The sequence below is a fragment of the Schistocerca nitens genome, chromosome 7, assembly GCF_023898315.1.
Source record: "Schistocerca nitens isolate TAMUIC-IGC-003100 chromosome 7, iqSchNite1.1, whole genome shotgun sequence".
Lineage (NCBI taxonomy): Eukaryota > Metazoa > Arthropoda > Insecta > Orthoptera > Acrididae > Schistocerca > Schistocerca nitens.
In genome coordinates this window covers 231215579-231237508 of record NC_064620.1, presented here as the reverse complement: position 1 = coordinate 231237508, position 21930 = coordinate 231215579, and the positions used below count along the sequence as shown (strand labels likewise).

Below are 21930 nucleotides of genomic sequence, written 5' to 3'. Positions count from 1 at the left end.
GTGGTTGGTTGTCTGTCGGGATACTTTTTTTGGTATAGCCATGCTGCCTCTCGACTATTTCCACCTGCTTGGCCTTACACAATCATCGTCTTCGCTTCTTCCCGACATAAATACCAGACCAGCCTGCTGCTTACAGTACGCTGCGTCAATCCACACAGCCTGCAGCACACAAGCAGAATACGGCACGCGGTCAGAGGAAGTTTCATTCGTCAGCACCATCTACAGTGGCAACGATGCATTTCCGGACACATGTTCGTAAGACTTTTTTTTCCTCCATTACCAGTCATGGATGCTGGTATAGACTTTGTTGACACTGAGTCGAAATGATTTTTCAAAACCTACGAATCCCTGCTAAAGTGGTGATTGACAATCATTTCTTCCATTTTATAATTTCATTCGCAACATTCACATGGTCTGTTGCGCTACATTTACGTGTAAAGCCGACCTGTTGTTTTGACTGAATAAAATCCAGCGTGTTTCCAGCGCGGCCGGTGATGATTTCGTTTATGTTGCAGAGGCTATCGGGTGTCCAGTTATTCTGCGCCTCGTATTTTTCCTTTCTTGTGAAGTAGGAGAATTACAGCACTGTTCTTGCTTTAGCGAATTATCTTTCTCCTATGAATTTCTGTAAACAAATTAACAAGTTCCTTTTGCGTTACTTTTGCTTCCAGATTTACCCATTTTTATTCAAACACCTTCATCTACAACCGTCTTACCTTTACTTACATCTTAAATGGTTTTATAGTCTCATCTGGCATTACTTCTGGAATGTCGTTATTTTCATTACTAATTATCTGGTTTTTCTCTGATTCATCTATTGAGCTACACAAACATCTACAAAACGTTTGGAATATCTGCACAGTTTTGTCTTTAATTTTATTTACTGTGCAATGTTGAGTTGTATCTGCAAGGAGGTCTTGAATCGAGTCTCAGAACTGTTCCGATACTCGGTAAGCTCGTATTTCTTTCACTAAACGGCAGTGCGGGACGGTCTCAAACGCTTTCATGACGTCAAGGAACACGGCATCTACATCAGCGCCCTTGTCTCGGGGCTCTTTATCTCACTGAGGAGCAGAGTAAGCTGAGTTTCGCAAGCTTTCTGTTTTCGGAATCCATGGGGACTTTTACAGGGGAAATTTTCATTCTCCAAAAACGTCACAGTACGTGAGCATAAAACATGTTCCATAATTCTGCAGCGGATCGAACACAACGAACAGTCCTATGAGCACAGAGTATGGACTGAGAGCAAACTGAAGAAATACGAAAGTAATCAAGATTAGTAAAAGAGAGATTACAGAAAAACTTAACATCAAAATTGGGGACTACTTAGAACGAACTGAAGAAACTCTGCTACCTCTAAAGCAGGGGATATACAAAACTAAACCAGGCAAAGAGGGCATTTGCTGGTGTCAAACTTAGGCGTTCATCTGAGGACGAAATTTCTGAAAATGTAGAGCTCACCGCTGTGTCAAAGTGATTCATGGACTGTGGGCAAACTGGGAAGTAAGAGGCTAGAAGGTTTGAGCTTTGTGTAACAGAAGAACGTTGAATGCCTAATATCATAGCGATGGACGGGGTGAAGTATGTCATGTGGTCGCAACCATCCAGTTGCCGATACATATCCAAAGATGAAGTTGCAGAAATATACTGAAAATTAAATGAACTTATTAAATGAAGAATGAGTAGGTTCTTTGCAGAAAAGACGAGGAAAGAAATGTGTAGGAAGCACTGATTACGAGAAGAGGCAGGATGATTGGGAGGGGAAACAGAAATCGGAATATATACAACAAATAATTGGGGGCTTCCTATACAAGTGTTACTCTGAGATGAAGAGGCTGCAGAAAAACGTTTCATTGTATTCGGTTACTTCTCTTACCAAATTTTCCTCATTACACCTTCTTGCATTCTTTCGAAGGTACTACCAAATAGTTCTTCTTAAGTTAGCATATTGTTTCGTGTTCCTCTTATGGACTGCTCTAAACTCTCACCTTCTCTTCAGTCGTAGCCTTCTTCCATTCGAGATTTTCTTTTCTTTATTCATGCAACATCTTTCACTGCCTTCATAAGTAATTTCACTAAATAACTGCTGCTTTTGTCTGTGTATAACTTTCATTTCCTAAGATGCTGAGGTTTTTGCGTAACTGAATTCTCATAATCACCATCTCTTATTTCCTACCTAATAAATGTGTTACTTTTATCTGTTTCTGTTCTGTTGTTTACGACTCTGTGATCACATTATGTTTTAAAACGGGTTAAGATCATCGCATCCTGTACCATTTCTTATGTTATCTAATACAAACAAGTTAATTTCATTTTAACTTCCGTTTGTTTCTTGACGAGCCTAATTTCTAGCGCTTTTCCTATGAGAAAAAGCTTTAAGGAAAGTATATTGCTCCTCTTGGCAACTTTTACAAACGTAAGGTCAGCGTTACTTCTCATAACATATTCGAATCATTCACCTGAAGGATCTTACTTTCTGGTTACAATCTTCCATTGAGATTTTGTTGAGGGATTTTCTGCTATTTGTAAGTTTCTGTAACTCCTCGTAGACAATGTCTACCTTCTTTTCAGAGTACAGCACATTAGTGCACGGATTTGAATGATTTCCATGGAATATCTTTTGTTTATTTTGAATGAAAGTCTCTTTATTTTGTCTGATATTACTTCAGTATCTGTAAAAATGGTTCTAATTTTCTTGATCACAGTAAAGCCTACACCTGAACTGACCAAGACTTGTTCCCCTGCAGTATAACATACTGTCCAGTCAGAGTAATGTGACCACCTGTCCAAAACCTGAATAACCACCTTCTGCAGTGCGAACCGCGGCGAAACATGCGGGAAGAATGTCAAGAGGTTCTGGAAGGTATCGTCAGGGATTTGGGGCGTTCCCGGCCAGCTGCGCTAGGTTTCTCGGTCGAGGACTCTTGGTGCGAACAGCCCAAGCGAGGTGATCCCAAAAGATTCTCTATTGGTTTTAAATATGGGGAGTTTAGTGAACAGGAGAATTCGATGAACTCATCCTGGTGCTCTTCGAAGCAGGCACACACCCCGTGAACTGTGTGACACGTTGCACTGTCCTGCTGGTAGATGCCATCGTGTCGAGTGAAAAAGATCTGCATGTAGGGATGGACATGGTCCCCAATGACAGAGCATACATTTATTGATCCACTGTGCCTTCCAGTATGACGAGACCACCCAGAGAATGCCACGAAACCATTCCCCAGACTATAACGCTCCCTCCTCTAGTTGGGATCATTCAGACGATTGTTGCAGATGATTGCGTTCAGACGTTTCATACCGTACACGCCAATGGCCATCTGTCACCCTAAAAGAAAACCTGTCGCCACTTAATGGACATTCAGTTGCAATATTGGCGTGCAAATACCAGCCTTCATCGCCAATTAACATCAGTCAGCATGGGCGCTGAACAACAGTTGAGGAGACGCTGTTGTTAGCCCCTCTGTTCATCCGCGCAGTCAGTTGCACGTCTACTCGTGTGTATGCATCTCCGTTGCGATCATTCCCCCCTGTCACCTATGGCCCATAATGTACCACAGTTGCCTTGGCTCCGGTTTTGCTTAGCGCCATTTTACCATGCACGGTACACTTTAATCATGAAAACAGTTTACAAAATTGGCCGTTTCCCAAGTACTTCCACCCATGGCACGAAAGCCAGTCATCACGCTCTTTGGACGTCAGATAAAACGTTCCATTCCCTCATTATAATAACGATTGCGCAGTTTTCCGTGTTTCCCCGACACGCTTTATGTACCTTCCACTGCTGGTGCTGCCAGCTGCCGCCTGTGAGAGGTTATTGCACGTTGTCGCCGAACAAAGACGTTGGTCGCATTGAAGTCTGATGGTATTCTGCTTGTCTCATGGTGAAACAGTTTTGTCATGGCTGGCTCTCCCAAGGAAGTCGATAATTCTAGAGGAATGCCGTCTACTCCAGTGACTTGTATCGAATTGGCTCTTTCAGTACCGTGTCAAATTCTTCTCTCAGTATCATATCCCTCATCTTCGTCTACTTTCTCTTTTCTTTCAACAATATTGTCTTCAAATATATTTCCTTTATATAGACCCCTGATATACTCCTTACATTTTTCAGCCTTCCCTTCTGTGCTTAGTATTGATTTTCCCTCTGATCTTTTAAGGTGACATTGGATGTCCTATGGCGCCAATGTTAAATTATAGAATTTTTTGAGCCATTATCTTGGAAACGTTTTAAGACACCAACTTACAATTGTACATAATTATTGAATGCACCTTTCTAGATACACCGAAATAGAATTATTACTAAAATTATATTGTGGGGCATGTTATCTTTTTTTTTTTCAAACACTCACTATTTTGACAGAATTTTGTAAATAAATGAACATAGAAACTTAACAACTCAGGATATTTTAATTATTCTAGTTCCATGTTTGTTGAATCTCACACTTGGCATGCTGTGAAAATTTCATGTCTCTACCATGAGTACTTTTTTGGAAAACGGGTAATTTATTGCAAAAAATGTAGTTCAGAGATATTGAGGTTTAAATTTTTAATTACAAATTCTTATACAGACTTACATTTCTGTGTCTTTTATGCACTAGAATTGCCCTGGCCCATAGCTTATGTCTTCTTCAGTGTCACAACAGCCCAGTGTTAGCCCCCTCCTTTTCTTTCTTGCTTCTTTTGTCATTTTCTGAGCAGCTAACTCTGCTTCACGTACACGAAGCTCATCCAGTTCCCGCAGTCCTTCAACTGTGTTCTGTCCAAATCTTACCCCTAACTTCTCCAGAACCTTAAGTCTTACATAGTTTCCACCATTAAAAGTTATTACAGCATCAGACACTGATAACTTTAGAGTCATAAGGCCAACAAATGGATTTTTAGGCACACAGCACCACACAACATCATTGAAGGACTCATTCACATTCTGGGTCTTCCCATGTAAGCCGGCCAGGGTGGCCGAGCGGTTCTAGGCGCTACAGTCTGGAACCGCGCGACCGCTACGGTCGCAGGTTCGAATCCTGCCTCGGGCATGGATGTGTGTGATGTCCTTAGATTAGTTAGGTTTAAGTAGTTCTAAGTTCTAGGGGACTGATGACCTCAGAAGTTAAGTCCCATAGTGCTCAGAGCCATTTGAACCATTTTATTCTTCCCATGTAAACACTTCTTTAGTTGCTCAGGATTTGCCAAATGTCTGTAAATAGGTTTGATTTCCTCCATTATTGACAAAGGAAGAGAATGTTTATGTGTAAATTCATGCAGGGTGCCAGAAAATTAAACTTGCCTATATTTACACCAAGTGTTTGGTGGAAGTGGACACAAAGCATGACATGGCTTTTCATCGGTTGATATTCGATGAAAGAAAGTGCTCCAGACAGCTCTTTTCATCTTCTCTAAATTGTCACAGTTACCTCTATTGGCCTTCCCATAATATTCCTGTAATTCGTCAATTACTTTGTCCGTCAGTCTTCCAGCACATTTTATTGTCTTGTCATCAGACAGTTTTGTGTTGCTCAGCTTGATTTTTAGGTTACACAGACGTGATCACATCCTTCTCTTGATATGTCCTACACACTCAAGTTTTTGTATAGGAACATCATATGGCTTACTGTTTTGCACTGCAATGAAAGCCTTGCTGTCTCCATCACCTGTAATTCACATATCTGACACCTCTCTCCTCCTGCGAACGCTGGAAAATGTTAACTGCTCCTTTTACCTCCATTCCTCCACTTGTGCCATCATAATTTTTTATACACTGCTGCTTATGAAGTAATCTCTTCTTCTGGTTCACTGTACAACCTTGGCAATACTTACTGAGGACCTCAAAATCCAAAACTTTTTCAGTGTCAATACTTATTGCAGATGTAAAACCATTTTTAGAACTAAACCCACACTTTTGCCAGCATTCATCCACAGCACTGCTGATGTGTATGTCACCCTCATTATTTTCAACAGCTTCTGATGTAGCAGCAACCATTGAATCTTCAGCCACAGCATTTACAGAGTCCCCAATTACTGTTACATATTTCGTATACCTAGAAGGTGGTTTTGGCAAATTCAACAAAGTGCAGAGAACATTACCAGCCCTTGCACCTTTACCAATGCATCTAAGGCCGTAGAACAGTCTCACATTAGTTTCATACAATTCATTATCTGAACACTTTGATGAAGTATGAAATGCTTTTTCGATTTTGCACTTCTGACATTTAATAATTAATTTAGACACAACACCTATTCCAGCTCCAATAGCTTCATAAAGTTTAACTTCATCACTACAAAGATAGGAAGAGACAGTTTCAGAAAGAACTTGTGCAAGGATTTGCAGATCAATAATGACGTTGCCCATAATATCATTACTTTTGCCACTGTCACCCGTTTCTGAAGTTACTTTCCTTTTCGATGCACTAGGGGGCGTGGTCACTTCAGAAAGATTATCGTGGTTTCCTTCACTGCTAGCACCCATGTTTTCAAGTACTTCAGAAGAAAATGCAGGTCTCACATATCTATTACCCGCAAATTTGCTTATCTTGAAGTTACTTTTACGCTTAGTCATTTTATTTACGTATAAAAAGCAATAGAAGTTAGCTTACTACAAAAATAGCCGATAATCACGCTACTTTCAACGAAAACTAGTATCGGAAACAAAGGACTGATTTGTTTATTCACAATGCCAGCTTCTGAGACATAGCAGTGGCCACAAAACAAAGCAATTCACAACCTTCTAGACTGTGTAGTTCCCAAAATATGACTGCTCAACTGTGGCAGTATATGCGTAGAAGCGAAATTTGAGTCATTCGTCAACGTTCAAGACATTATTTGAAGGTCTCACAATTGTCTGATTTTAATGTCTTATATACCAAAATGTTAGGAAAGTCTCGGTCGGGCACACAGTTTTCTTCTGCCAGGAAGTTTCATATCAGCGCACACTCCGCTGCAGAGTGAAAATCTCATTCTGGAAACATCCCCCAGGCTGTGGCTAAGCCATGTCTCCGCAATATCCTTTCTTTCAGGAGTGCTAGTTCTGCAAGGTTCGCAGGAGAGCTTCTGTAAAGTTTGGAAGGTAGGAGACGAGGTACTGGCAGAAGTAAAGCTGTGAGTACCGGGCGTGAGTCGTGCTTCGGTAGCTCAGTTGGTAGAGCACTTGCCCGCGAAAGGCAAAGGTCCCAAGTTCGAGTCTCGGTCGGGCACACAGTTCTAATCTGCCAGGAAGTTTCATATCAGCGCACACTCCGCTGCAGAGTGAAAATATCATTCTGGAAGTCCCAAGTACATTATGGAGCAGAAAACAGAAAATGTCAAATTTCAACGAATTTCATGTACAATGTCCCCTTAATGTGCACAATATTCTAAAAGGACTCTTTACTCCTTAACTTTCCTACGGGCAGCACCTATTTTTCCGCTAGTCATTCATGCTTCTACAGCCTTTCGTTACTCTTCCAGCCAATTTTCCTTTTCCATTTTGCACTTTCTGTCTGTCTCATTTTTGTAAACATCTGTACCTATTTGTTTTTGCATACTCAATTTGCTGCATTTTTATAATTTCACCTTCCGCTATTAGGTTTAATACCTAGTGTCTTATCCAAAGATGTCTGCTGGGCCTTGCCTTATTGCTTATTTGATCCTGTGCTCCCTTCACTGTTTCATTTCTCAAGTTATCCATTCGTTTTCTATTGAATTCCTTTTCCCTGTTTCAGTCAATAGTTACCAAATGTTTCCTTTGGAACTCTCAAAAACCTCTGCTTCTTTCAACCTATCCAAGGTGTAACTCAGTAATTCCCCCCCCCCCCCTTCTGCAAATTGTTCAGTTTTATTCTGCAGCTCATGTGCGATAAATTATGGTCAAAATCCACGTTCCAGTGTCCCCAAGTCTCTTTCACTTATACATCCTCCTCTCATGATTCTTAAAGTAAGTGATAACGTTGATTATATTGTACTCAGCGCTGGATTTTACCAGGCTATTTTGTCTTTCATTCCGTTCCCCCAGTCCATATTCACTTGCAACTTTTCCTCTTCCTTTTCCTAGTACCGTATTCCAGTCCCCGATCTCAATTAAATTTTCTTCTCCCTTCTAATCCCTATCTGGGTGATTTCTGTTATCGAAGCATACATTTTTTTTAATCTCATCATCAACTGTGGATCTACTTAGCATGCAGACTTTCACAATTATTGTGCGTGTTGGCTTTGTATCTATCTTGGTCACGATAAAGCGTTTACTATGCTATTCGTAGTGGGTTACCTGCATTACAATTTTCTTATTCATTATTAGAGTCACTTCTGGAACACCCTCTTTTGACCAGAAGTGCTATAGATTTTAATACGCCACTTCACTAATTTCCATTACATCTGTCTTTTTTATTATTAAATTCTGAAATCTACCAATCCAATTAGTGAAATTAATATCCATGCTCCGATACACAGAGTGCTATTTTTGTTTCCCCTGATGAAGACTCCCCGTGAGTAATACCTACCCAGAGACTCGAATGGAGGTTATTATTTTACCTCTGGAATATTTTACTCAAGACGATTCATTGATGTTTTGTCCACACAGAAGATCTGCATGTTCTCGGGAAAAGTAAAGGCTGTAGTTTCCCTCGCTCTCAGCCGTGGACAGTAGAAGCACAGCAAGGCCATGTTGGTTTGTGTTACAAACCCAGATCAGCTCAATCATCCAAAATGTTGTCTCTGCAACTTCTGAAAAGTCTGCTGCCCCTCGTTCAAGGAGCACGTGTTTGTCTCCACAGATAATCTTCCGATGTTGTTACATTTGCTGTACGGCTGTCTGTATAGTGAGGCACACGACCGAGCTAAGCAAGGTCCGTGGTTCGTGGGAACAAGAGAGGAGATTGCAGAATTTCGTCATAAAAAACCTAAAATAAAAATTTCAGAAGTAATTTATACAAGGAGAAATTTATCGCAACGAAGTGTTGCGTAACAAGAAAGTAGCATGACAGACAGAACGAGGATTATTCAGTTAGGTTAAAAAATTAACTAGAACGTTCTGTCCAATAATGGAGTGTGAACAAAGAGTTGTGGTACTGCATCACGCAGAGAGGATGACACAAGTGAAGATGAATTCGGCGGACGTGTAGAACGTTGTGTTAGTAATGAAATGAAGGAAAGAATTATACGAGGACCTTTCAATAAGTAATGCAACACATCTATTTCTGAAATTAGGCTCGTTTTAATTGGGATTCCAATAAACCATATTGTTCTCCATTCTTTTCACTACAAAACCTTATTTTTCAACATAATCTCCGTTCATTGCGACAGCCTTACGCCATCTTACAAGGAAGGCCTGTACCACTCTGCTGGTTGACGTCGCAGCCAACGTCTTCTGCATCATTAATCTCCCAAGATGCGCAGAACGGTGTTTGATTGTGATCTGTCGATCACCTCGAATGAGAGTGTCCGCACGTTCCAACATTGCAGGCCGGTAAGCGGGAGATCGGGCGGGCACGCGGAAAATCATACAGGTTTGCGCGACCTCGTTGCGATGATAGCAGACACTCGCCCAATGACTCACTGTGCTTTTGTTCACTGCCAGGTCTCCGTAGACGTTCTGCAAGTGCCTGTGAATATCTGCGATGCTCCGGTTTTCCGCCAAAAGAAAGTCAATGCTCGGAATGCACCTCCGTTACAGACGCCATTTTGAAGGCTGCGTACAGCGGCGCGACCTATCGGAACTTCATGAAACTATGGAGGCTGAAGCGGGAATATTCCACAGTGCTCCACAACAAATTCAGCATTTCTTCAACCGAAACTGTTCAAGAAAAGAATGTGTTGCATTACTTAATGATCGTCGCTCGTAGATGTGGATGTAGGGATCTGAAGTAAAAGTGTATTGTGTTGGTGATACGAATTGCTGTAGTGGTGAAGTGCATGTCTGGAGAATTGTACTGCCTCCAGGGCCAGAATATCAGAGGCAGAGACAAGCTGCATTGTAACTTCCAGGGCAGAGACAGGTACGCCGGCAGCGGCAGCGGCCTACCTACCTGTATGGCGTTGGTGACGTTCCAGGCGGCCTGCCACTCGTTGATCCTGTGCTTCCCGCCGCCGCCCTCGTAGCCGCTCTCGCCGTCCCCGCCGCCGCCCTCGGCGAAGTCGACGCTGGCGAAGCTGTCGGCGCGCTGGTAGCCGAAGCCGTCCTCGGCGACGGCGGGCGCGGCGCCGTCGGCCTGCGGCCCGCCGGACATGGTGGCCAGCTCCGTCGTCTCGGCGCCGGCCGCCGCCCCCGGGCCGCCGAACTGCGCGAACCGCACGCGCTCGCCGCCCCCGCCGCCGCCCCCGCCGCCGCCCCTCCGATCGGCGCCCCCGCCGCCCCCGGCGCCGCCGCCCCCGCCGCGGATCAGGTCGAGGCACGGGCTCGACTCGGGCACCGTCGCCTTGAGCGTCTCCCACGCCACGTTGACGGCCGCCCCCAGCGTCGGGATGCGGAATCTGCCGAACTGCGCCATCCTGCCGCGTAACGCTCACCGGTCTCTCTCGGGCAGTCTACGTCAGCATGTGCCCGCTCCGCTACCTATCTCCACCTGTCTTCTCGACCGTCCTCTTCGCTCCCGGCTCCTCCTCTTACAGGCGTGTCGGTCGCTTCCCGCGAGGTTCAGACGACGTGCTGCATACGACCCTCTTCTCGCTACTGCTCCTGCCGGCTGTCACTGCTGTGGGGCCGCCTCCCTGTCAGTGCCTGCTACTTGCGGCGCGGCTGACGAGATCTTAAACGCGCCGCTGCTCCTCCTCCGCTGCCGATACATCGATTTGTCGAGGGTTAGCGGGAGGAAACACGAACGGCAAGCCGTGCGGCGCCGTGCCTCGACAAACGGTCGCGGTGCCGGCTTCCTTTTTCAGATCGATAGGCCTCTGCCGCTCCTCGCTCTCGCACGCTCCTCACTGCTGCTCGAAGGCCGAGGACAGCGCGCGGCTAGGACTCATTTCGTCCGCCACACCGGGACCCATTTCTACGCGGCTGCGGCGGCGCACGGGGGCGGTTAAGCGGCGGAGGCAGCCGTTAGCGCGCACCGGGGGCCGACGGCGGCGCCGGCACTGTTGCGTCGCTACTCACTGTCTGCGTTCGCCTGCGGCAGGGGCCACCCCTGGACGATTCCCCGACCACCGGCAGGCCGAGGTGACGGCTCGAGGTGACGGGCGGCACGAATGGCGGGGGCGGCCGGCGGCGGAGCTCGCGGACGTCGGGACGGCACTGCGGCTGCAGCTGCTCTCGCGCCTCGCAGCCTCTCGCCTCTCCTGTGGAGCCGGGCCGGCCGATCAATGGCGCCGCCGCCGCGCCACCAGCGCCGCCTGGCCGCTGGACCGGCAACTTGCGCCCTCCCCCCCGCTTTCGCCCTCTTTCCGCCGCCTCCACACTACCCCGGCGCCTCCTACGCCGCCCCTTTCTCTTACTTCCTCTCCCCTCCGAGCCCCCTTCCCCCTAGCCACCCCTTTCTCTCATCGCCAGCGCCACCAAAACCCACAATCTCTGTCGCCGTTAATCGTCCGCGGACGCCCACGCGCCCCTGCTAGTCCCATTTAGTGGCGTAGCTCCGCCCCCGCTCTCCCGGTCTGCGTCACCCTTATGACGCGCCAAGCCAGCCCCGATACTTGCCCGAAACGCACACGCTGCCCTGTTCGCGAGCGGGCATTACACCCTATACCAGGGCCGGCCGAGCGTGCAGCGCGCGTTGGCCGCGTGCGGACCCACGCCCGGCCTGTCACTCGACTTTGCTCGGTCGTCCCGGAAGTACATTTCATTTAGCAATGCGGTGCGGCATTTTTCGTTCGGCACAACTCTCTAAACTCGGCAGAATTATGGTGTCAGCGCTGTTCACGGTCCACTATTTGTTCATGGTATGAAGGCAGTGGCGGTTTGTACAAAAACAGCAGTTTAGCGATCTATCGTCACAATTATTTACAATACTTGAGAATGACGGAAGAGAGGGATGAGAATTCTCAGTTTGCATAAGCGGTGGGTACTGCATATTTGCTACGAAACGACAATACAATATCATGCATTTAAAGATTTAGCTGACAATGACAGATCGACAGATGGGATTCATTGTTCTGTGCGTCAAAAAGCACTTCGTGCTAAATTTTCAGTCATGGAGCACCTAAGTTCAATGGCGTTAAAGAAAACGCGATGTTTGAAGAATTCAATGTGGCTTTAAACAATAACAAGGATAGTTTTATGAAGGATTTGAGGACACTGTCAATCTTACATCTGAAACTTCCCGGCAGAATAAAACTGTGTGCCGGACCGAGACTCGAAATCGGGACCTTTGCCTATCGCGGGCAAGTGCTCTACCAAGTGAGCTTCCCAAGCACGTTTCAAGTCCCGTCCTCACAGCTTTACTTCCGCTAATACCTCGTCTCCTAGTTTTAATCTGCAGGAGTTTCATATCAGCGCACACTCCGCTGCAGAGTGGAAATCTCATTCTGGAATCTTGCATCTGTTTTCGAGCTGTTTTCCAGACCATTCGCCGTTTCGGTTTAAAGCACGCATTACATGTGCAGATGGAAGAGATTGACCTGCAGTGTAATCCCAGTTTTAATGATAAATCTTTTTACTTTAAAATTACCCAGGACGTCGACGTTTCTTTCCTCAGGTAGATTTTCCAATTCTCCACAATGAAGTTGCAAAGGTGCTACAATATTTTGATGGACATATTCGTGTGAGAGGCCTTTTTTCGGTTATGAAACTGACTAAGACACAATTACGTGGGTACTTGGGTGGGAATCTCTGAAATTGTCTGTGTCTGTCTGTATTCCGATAGTTTGTGCCAAATAAAAATTATACCATGACTTCAGTGTGTGGTGTCTAGGAAGCCTACATACTCCGTTCGCTAGACAAACAATCAAATAGTTCAAATGGTTCAAATGGCTCTGAGCACTATGGGACTTAACATCTGAGGTCATCAGTCCCCTGACTTAGAACTACTTCAACCTAACTAACCTAAGGACATCACACACATCCATGCCCGAGGCAGGATTCGAACCTGCGACCGTAGCAGCAGCGCGGTTCCGGACTCAAGCGCCTAGAACCGCTCGGCAAATACTCGTATTAATGAGTTTTATTACAAAAAGTAAATTCCAATACTTAACTTTTGCAACTACCCAGATGTGTCGGAGTGACTTACGAAATAAGCAATCTTTTTGAGTGTAGACAATTCCTAGTCTGTGCTACGTAGAGTGTACCAGCGAAGTGATTAGAGTTGACGCTGCTATCCGAACTCGCTAATGTAAGCTGTTCTTGAACTGGGCTGTCATAGTCGGTTGTGGCACTTACGTCCACTTCACATGGGGGTCGCTGCTGTCACCTTGTCGTCCTGGAGAGGGGTCGGTCAGCGTGCAATTGGATGATGTCTTCTCGCGGCCATCTCTTCTCTGTCATCGCCGACTGGCATGCCGGCGTTTCACTTTAGGCCGTAACATAGTGCACCTAAAATAAATAATACTGAAATTTTTCTGTGATCTTTGTTGTTGGGAAATAAGAAACATACGTTAGAAAGAGCGAAGAGTGTCAGCATACAGCGCAACAAGTGTACCAAAAAGTCAACATAATTGGTTCTGCAAATTCCTTTGGCTTTACATTACCACTTCGAGTCACAATAAACAACAATTCTATCACTAATTCCTTTAGAGGTTATTTAGCAAATTATTTTCTGACTTCAATAGCATCACTATCTCGGCAGTGGAATTGTTGCATTTGAAAGATACGTATGGGTTTATGTGCTTGTTAATCGTGCTCGATTGTGATTTTTTATTTGAATCGTCTTTATTTGTATATGCTTCGTTTGTATTTAATGATTTACTGGACTACGTAAAAAGTATATTGTGAAACTAAAGCTGAATATAAATACCTGACAAGTTTACTTCTTTGGGAACCTCATACCACGTTTTATCTATAAAATCCCTCCTTGCATGTTCTTGGAGGGTGTAATGGTATAGCTTAGGACGTTTCTCCACTTCTCCCACAAATCTGGTGTTGAACAATTAGAAAAAGAAGAAGTTGATTTCTATTGCTATAATTCCGCGGTTCTGAAACAGTGTGTTGAGAAACTTGATGGTAATTGTTGAATAGCTATTATTCACCGTGGGATCTGACTTCGTTGGCGCAGTTGGCACATACTCTGTGAAACTATTGTTATTGATTCTGAGGAAATTTGTGCTTTTGCCTCATGACATTATATATTATATACATACTTATTTGTTTATTTATTAAAAGTTCATTTCAGTTATTGCACGTAGATCTCATGATCTATTAAGTTTTCTACGCATTCGAAACTAAAGAAAATTATGGACAAATGCAAGGTAAATTTCCTTCATGACGTGCGATCCGCTTTTCACCCTCGAACTTTCCCCTGCACTTCAGGACGCAAGAGACGAGTGTCGCCCGCAACGACTTCGAGCCGATTACGAGAAGATTGCAAGTGGACCTGTTAGCTGCCAACCATTCACTTACAATGGCAGTCGAATGGCATAGAATCGCGTCAAGAACGAGCCAGAAATGTTCAAATGGCTCTAAGCACTATGTGACTTATCATCTGAGGTCATCAGTCCCCTGACTTAGAACTACTTCAACCTAACTAACCTAAGGACATCACACACATCCATGCCCGAGGCAGGATTCGAACCTGCGACCGTAGCAGCAGCGCGGTTCCGGACTCAAGCGCCTAGAACCGCTCGGCAAATACTCGTATTAATGAGTTTTATTACAAAAAGTAAATTCCAATACTTAACTTTTGCAACTACCCAGATGTGTCGGAGTGACTTACGAAATAAGCAATCTTTTTGAGTGTAGACAATTCCTAGTCTGTGCTACGTAGAGTGTACCAGCGAAGTGATTAGAGTTGACGCTGCTATCCGAACTCGCTAATGTAAGCTGTTCTTGAACTGGGCTGTCATAGTCGGTTGTGGCACTTACGTCCACTTCACATGGGGGTCGCTGCTGTCACCTTGTCGTCCTGGAGAGGGGTCGGTCAGCGTGCAATTGGATGATGTCTTCTCGCGGCCATCTCTTCTCTGTCATCGCCGACTGGCATGCCGGCGTTTCACTTTAGGCCGTAACATAGTGCACCTAAAATAAATAATACTGAAATTTTTCTGTGATCTTTGTTGTTGGGAAATAAGAAACATACGTTAGAAAGAGCGAAGAGTGTCAGCATACAGCGCAACAAGTGTACCAAAAAGTCAACATAATTGGTTCTGCAAATTCCTTTGGCTTTACATTACCACTTCGAGTCACAATAAACAACAATTCTATCACTAATTCCTTTAGAGGTTATTTAGCAAATTATTTTCTGACTTCAATAGCATCACTATCTCGGCAGTGGAATTGTTGCATTTGAAAGATACGTATGGGTTTATGTGCTTGTTAATCGTGCTCGATTGTGATTTTTTATTTGAATCGTCTTTATTTGTATATGCTTCGTTTGTATTTAATGATTTACTGGACTACGTAAAAAGTATATTGTGAAACTAAAGCTGAATATAAATACCTGACAAGTTTACTTCTTTGGGAACCTCATACCACGTTTTATCTATAAAATCCCTCCTTGCATGTTCTTGGAGGGTGTAATGGTATAGCTTAGGACGTTTCTCCACTTCTCCCACAAATCTGGTGTTGAACAATTAGAAAAAGAAGAAGTTGATTTCTATTGCTATAATTCCGCGGTTCTGAAACAGTGTGTTGAGAAACTTGATGGTAATTGTTGAATAGCTATTATTCACCGTGGGATCTGACTTCGTTGGCGCAGTTGGCACATACTCTGTGAAACTATTGTTATTGATTCTGAGGAAATTTGTGCTTTTGCCTCATGACATTATATATTATATACATACTTATTTGTTTATTTATTAAAAGTTCATTTCAGTTATTGCACGTAGATCTCATGATCTATTAAGTTTTCTACGCATTCGAAACTAAAGAAAATTATGGACAAATGCAAGGTAAATTTCCTTCATGACGTGCGATCCGCTTTTCACCCTCGAACTTTCCCCTGCACTTCAGGACGCAAGAGACGAGTGTCGCCCGCAACGACTTCGAGCCGATTACGAGAAGATTGCAAGTGGACCTGTTAGCTGCCAACCATTCACTTACAATGGCAGTCGAATGGCATAGAATCGCGTCAAGAACGAGCCAGAAATGTTCAAATGGCTCTAAGCACTATGTGACTTATCATCTGAGGTCATCAGTCCCCTAGACTTAGAACTACTTAAACCTAACTAACCTAAGGACATCACACACATCCATGCCCGAGGCAGGATTCGAACCTGCGACCGTAGCAGCAGCATGGTTCCGGACTGAAGCGCCTAGAACCGAGAACGAGCCACATCCACGCCGAGTGCAAACCGACCCTTGTGCGAACGGACTTCAATTCCCTGGGAGTATTACAGTCAGTAACATTTTTGTAATAACAGTTTGTATTATATTAGTTTCCATTCAATTTCTATAGTTAACATTCGATTAAGTGGTTGATAAGACAGTAGCATCTTGCACCATGACAATATCGATATTTTTCTATGTATAGTTTCATCAAAAAATTTAAAATTTTTATGGCTTAGTTGCGTTCAGTATAGTTGGTACTTTATAAACTGTCCGCCGCACAAAACCGGAATCACGCTACAGTGGTTTGAGGAACTTGACAGTGAACTCACGTCGATGTCTTGGTCACCAAATTCGCCCGGTCAACATCCGACAGAAAATATCTGGGATGATACAGGGCACCAGCATCTGTACTCACAAAGCACCGGCCCATAATGTACGGGAATTTTGTGACCTACAGACAGACATCTGGGGCCACATACCGTCGAAAACCTACCAAGGACTTGGTCGAATCCCATGTCAAATGGAATCGCTGCTGTATTGTGTTCCAAAGGTGGACAAACATCCCATGACGCAGGCGGTCATAATTTTTCGGCATATCATTACAAGTCTGCATAATTTCACTGCCGTGAGTACAATCTTCTGGGCGATTAGAACGCGTCGTGTATCTCTTCAGTATTTTACTTTTGTACGCGACGTTTCAACTCCACTGCTGGAATATTCTTCAGGAGTCTTATGGTTCGCCCGATTGGTTGGGGATATAAGTTAATTATACACCAGAAGCTTCCTGTAAAAAGATCCTAAAAGAGGAGTCGTATCGCCGAGTACTGTGTCAGATGTCTGAATAGGAACATGTCGCCGGCTCATCACCTACAAGATTTTGCATTTGGTACCAGTGTTTCTCCCAGAGCTAGCCTCCGAGAGCGTTTGCTGGAAGTTTGGCCACCAGTTACATCGCTGCTCAGCTGATCACCAGCTTTCCTCTCACAGACCAGCCGTAATGCCCGCCTCCAGTGGCTAGAGAAAGGCGAACTGGAAGGATGAATGGCGCAAATCTGTGTTTAGTGATGACCTCCCTTCGTGGAATTGATAGTAGTTTTGCCATGCCAGATGAAGAGGAGAAAGCCAACTAGTGAAGTGTAACAGTCAGAAACACAAATCGAGTCAGCTTCATTCATTTCGTCTATTTTATTTAAGTCAGTATGGTTCTACTTCTCTCTCTCTCTCTTTCTCTCCAGACCTATCTATGTATCTATCTATTTGTCTGTCTATTTATCTCTGTCACTGAGCCATGTCGTCGTTTCAACTCCACTGCTGGAATATTCTTCAGGAGTCTTATGGTTCGCCCGATTGGTTGGGGATATAAGTTAATTATACACCAGAAGCTTCCTGATAGTTTGACAAACTGGAATACGCTCTGCAGAGTTTTCACTGAGGTCAAGGAGGCGCTCAGTACCTGAATTATCTTTCCAGAACTGGTGGTTGAGCGCAGCTGGGCGAGAAGTGGTGGCGCTTGTCGTTTGCAAGTAGTACCAATATAGTCTGTCTAGTCTGTCGCCCATACTTCTGATGATTCTTGATTTCTTCCGTTCTTTTTTCACCCTTATTCATAAAAAAGATGTTCAAATGTGTGTGAAATCTTATGGGACTTAACTTGTAAGGTCATCAGTCCCTAAACTTACACACTACTTAACCTAAATTATCCTAAGGACAAACACACACACCCATGCCCGAGGGCGGACTCGAACCTCCGCCGGGACCAGCCGCATAGTCCATGACTGCAGCGCCTGAGACCACTCGGCTAATCCCGCGCGGCCCTTATTCATATTACTCATCCCATATTTACGTCGCCTAGTTGGTTCCACTTTTTGCCCTATCTGCAAATGTTTTGTTTGTTCAAATGGTTCAAATGGCTCTGAGCACTACGGGACTTAACTGCTGAGGTCATCAATCCCCTAGAACTTAGAACTACTTAAACCTAACTAACCTAAGGACATCACACATATCCATGCCCGAGGCAGGATTCGAACCTGCGACCGTAGCGGTCGCGCGGTTCCAGACTGTAGCGCCTAGAACCGCTCGGCCACCCCGGCCGGCCTGTTTTGTTTGTGATGTGGCTTAAAAATACGCGTGGCGTGCTTGAGTACACCTTCCGGATCAAACCAACTGTATTCACTTGATCTTTCTACAAATATTTGTCTAGTTTATACTGGATTTATCTCCTCAGAGTCGTCAGGTGCATTTTCTCTGGTGTTTCAGGAGATATTTGGACTTCCGCTTTTGCGCTGTATATCTGGAGTGAACCCAAAGAAATAGTGCTGATCACGTCTTCCATGCGACGCCCCGTTGTCAACGAGAAGCACCGGTTTATTTCCCATCACAAGCAAAATGATTTTTATAGCGGAATTTTATTTGCCCGTTCGATAGAGCGGTCCCTTGTTGGTTCAATGTGATATTTGTTTTATCGATTGTGTTAACAGGACGAGTAAGATGCAAAGAATAATCAGCACTCCAGCAGCGACGCACTGCGCTGGCTCGCACTGCCCGCTACCGTCAAACACGCAGCTCTAGAGAGCCGTTGCTGAATTGTTGTTTATTCTTTGTGTTTTGCTGTCCCTCTTAATACATATCGACAAAACAAATATCGGACTAGACGAATCTGAGAGCGCTCTACCCAATGGGCATGCAAAATTCCGCTTTAAAACTCATTTTGCTTGTAACAGGGAAACAAACCGACGCTTTCCGTCTAATCAGTGTCGCATGAATGACCGGGTGAGTACTATTTGTTTGGGCTGACTACAGCTACACCATGCAAAAGCGAAATTGGAAGTAACTGCAGAAACAGTAGAGGAAATGCGTCTGACGACTGTTAGGAGAGACACCTGGTATATAACATTCCTCTTGAATGTGGGTCCCCACTTTGTCTTGGGGCTATCCTCTGTTCCTTTGAGCAACAACATGATCGGTAGGAGAAAGAGAATTTATCTATTATTGTTATGCTCACTGGGATTGTAATCTCAAACATAGTAAAACTTCTGTTGTAAAATTGAATGAGTTCGTGATTTTTGTTGCAAAATTGTGCCGAGTATACGTATTTGTTTCGTGGCGTTGAACAGCCACGTAGTACGTGCTAGCGAATGAAATTCTCTCACAGCTATTGCCGCAATTTGCATTAGCCCTTCTGGAAGTTTTTCCTTTGTTTTCAAATGGTCAGACTGCTGGTTATAAGGCGTAATTTACTGGCCTGTCTGATCCATGTTATCAGTATGTGACTGTGCAGTGTGTCCATCAGAAAATTTATAATAAATCATTTTCCTATATTATGTCAAGGAGAAAGAAAGAGTCGTGCCTTTTTTCGGATGGACGATGTGACGGGTTTGCTAAGCCGCCTAACGGGAAATCTTCCTCAGAACGCACTGGCCCCTTTCCACGCAGTGTGCGAGAGTTGTGTATTACGTGCATCTATTGAGAGTGAGCGTAATGGATGTGTGTGTGTGTGTGTGTGTGTGTGTGTGTGTGTGTGTGTGTGTGGAGTGAGCTGTCATGTTCGTGTTAAATGACGAAGGGAGCAGGGAAAGCCTCTCGAAGAGCACCAAGGAGAGCGTCTGACATAAGGTTCCCATCCGATGGGCGGACTGCTATCAACAGTTTTAACGAAATTAGAATTATATTAATACATTCAGCTGCTAACGGGCGTTAATATACACTCCTGGAAATGGAAAAAAGAACACATTGACACCGGTGTGTCAGACCCACCATACTTGCTCCGGACACTGCGAGAGGGCTGTACAAGCAATGATCACACGCACGGCACAGCGGACACACCAGGAACCGCGGTGTTGGCCGTCGAATGGCGCTAGCTGCGCAGCATTTGTGCACCGCCGCCGTCAGTGTCAGCCAGTTTGCCGTGGCATACGGAGCTCCATCGCAGTCTTTAACACTGGTAGCATGCCGCGACAGCGTGGACGTGAACCGTATGTGCAGTTGACGGACTTTGAGCGAGGGCGTATAGTGGGCATGCGGGAGGCCGGGTGGACGTACCGCCGAATTGCTCAACACGTGGGGCGTGAGGTCTCCACAGTACATCGATGTTGTCGCCAGTGGTCGGCGGAAGGTGCACGTGCCCGTCGACCTGGGACTGGACCGCAGCGACGCACGGATGCACGCCAAGACCGTAGGATCCTACGCAGTGCCGTAGGGGACCGCACCGCCACTTCCCAGCAAATTTGGGACACTGTTGCTCCTGGGGTATCGGCGAGGACCATTCGCAACCGTCTCCATGAAGCTGGGCTACGGTCCCGCACACCGTTAGGCCGTCTTCCGCTCACGCCCCAACATCGTGCAGCCCGCCTCCAGTGGTGTCGCGACAGGCGTGAATGGAGGGACGAATGGAGACGTGTCGTCTTCAGCGATGAGAGTCGCTTCTGCCTTGGTGCCAATGATGGTCGTATGCGTGTTTGGCGCCGTGCAGGTGAGCGCCACGATCAGGACTGCATACGACCGAGGCACACAGGGCCAACACCCGGCATCATGGTGTGGGGAGCGATCTCCTACACTGGCCGTACACCACTGGTGATCGTCGAGGGGACACTGAATAGTGCACGGTACATCCAAACCGTCATCGAACCCATCGTTCTACCATTCCTTGACCGGCAAGGGAACTTGCTGTTACAACAGGACAATGCACGTCCGCATGTATCCCGTGCCACCCAACGTGCTCTAGCAGGTGTAAGTCAACTACCCTGGCCAGCAAGATCTCCGGATCTGTCCCCCATTGAGCATGTTTGGGACTGGATGAAGCGTCGTCTCACGCGGTCTGCACGTCCAGCACGAACGCTGGTCCAACTGAGGCGCCAGGTGGAAATGGCATGGCAAGCCGTTCCACAGGACTACATCCAGCATCTCTACGATCGTCTCCATGGGAGAATAGCAGCCTGCATTGCTGCGAAAGGTGGATATACACTGTACTAGTGCCGACATTGTGCATGCTCTGTTGCCTGTGTCTATGTGCCTGTGGTTCTGTCAGTGTGATCATGTGATGTATCTGACCCCAGGAATGTGTCAATAAAGTTTCCCTTTCCTGGGACAATGAATTCACGGTGTTCTTATTTCAATTTCCAGGAGTGTATATCAACGGGAACAGGTGAAAATGTGTGCCCCGACCGGGACTCGAATCCTGGATCTCCTGCTTACATGGCAGGCGCTCTATCCATCTGAGCCACTAAGGGCCACAGAGGATAGCGCGACTGCAGCGACTATATCGCTCACGCCTCCCACGAGACCCACATTCTCACCTTGTTTTCCACACACTACATTCGTAATGTCCCACCCCAACACACTCATTACTCGTGGAAGACATTCTTACCAAGTAAGTCCCGTAAGAGTTCGGGGAATATGTGTGCATCCGCACAGAAGAAGAAGGTCATGGCCGGTATTGCCAGAACTATATACTTATATCGACATGTCCGAAAGAACAGACACCATATCCATATAAGCTATCAACAGTGCCGCGTGTCCTCATTCCACGACACACTGCAGAGATGTTTCAAATTTACATTGAGGTGACAAAAGTCACGGGGCAGCCAAATGCACGTATAAAGATGGAGGTAGTATCGCTTAAA

The 21930-nt window shown here is 45.4% G+C and overlaps 1 protein-coding gene across 1 annotated transcript in view; it reads right to left on the bottom strand.

Annotated features, from left to right (window-relative positions):
* Nucleotides 1-11120, bottom strand: part of LOC126195121 (vesicular inhibitory amino acid transporter) — a 97336-nt gene extending 86216 nt beyond the window's left edge. Inside the window, exon 1 of the mRNA XM_049933611.1 lies at nucleotides 9987-11120. Coding sequence (XP_049789568.1) covers nucleotides 9987-10448 — 462 coding nt within the window. The 5' untranslated portion in view covers nucleotides 10449-11120. The remainder of the gene's footprint in view (nucleotides 1-9986) is intronic.
* Nucleotides 11121-21930: the final 10810 nt, after the last annotated feature.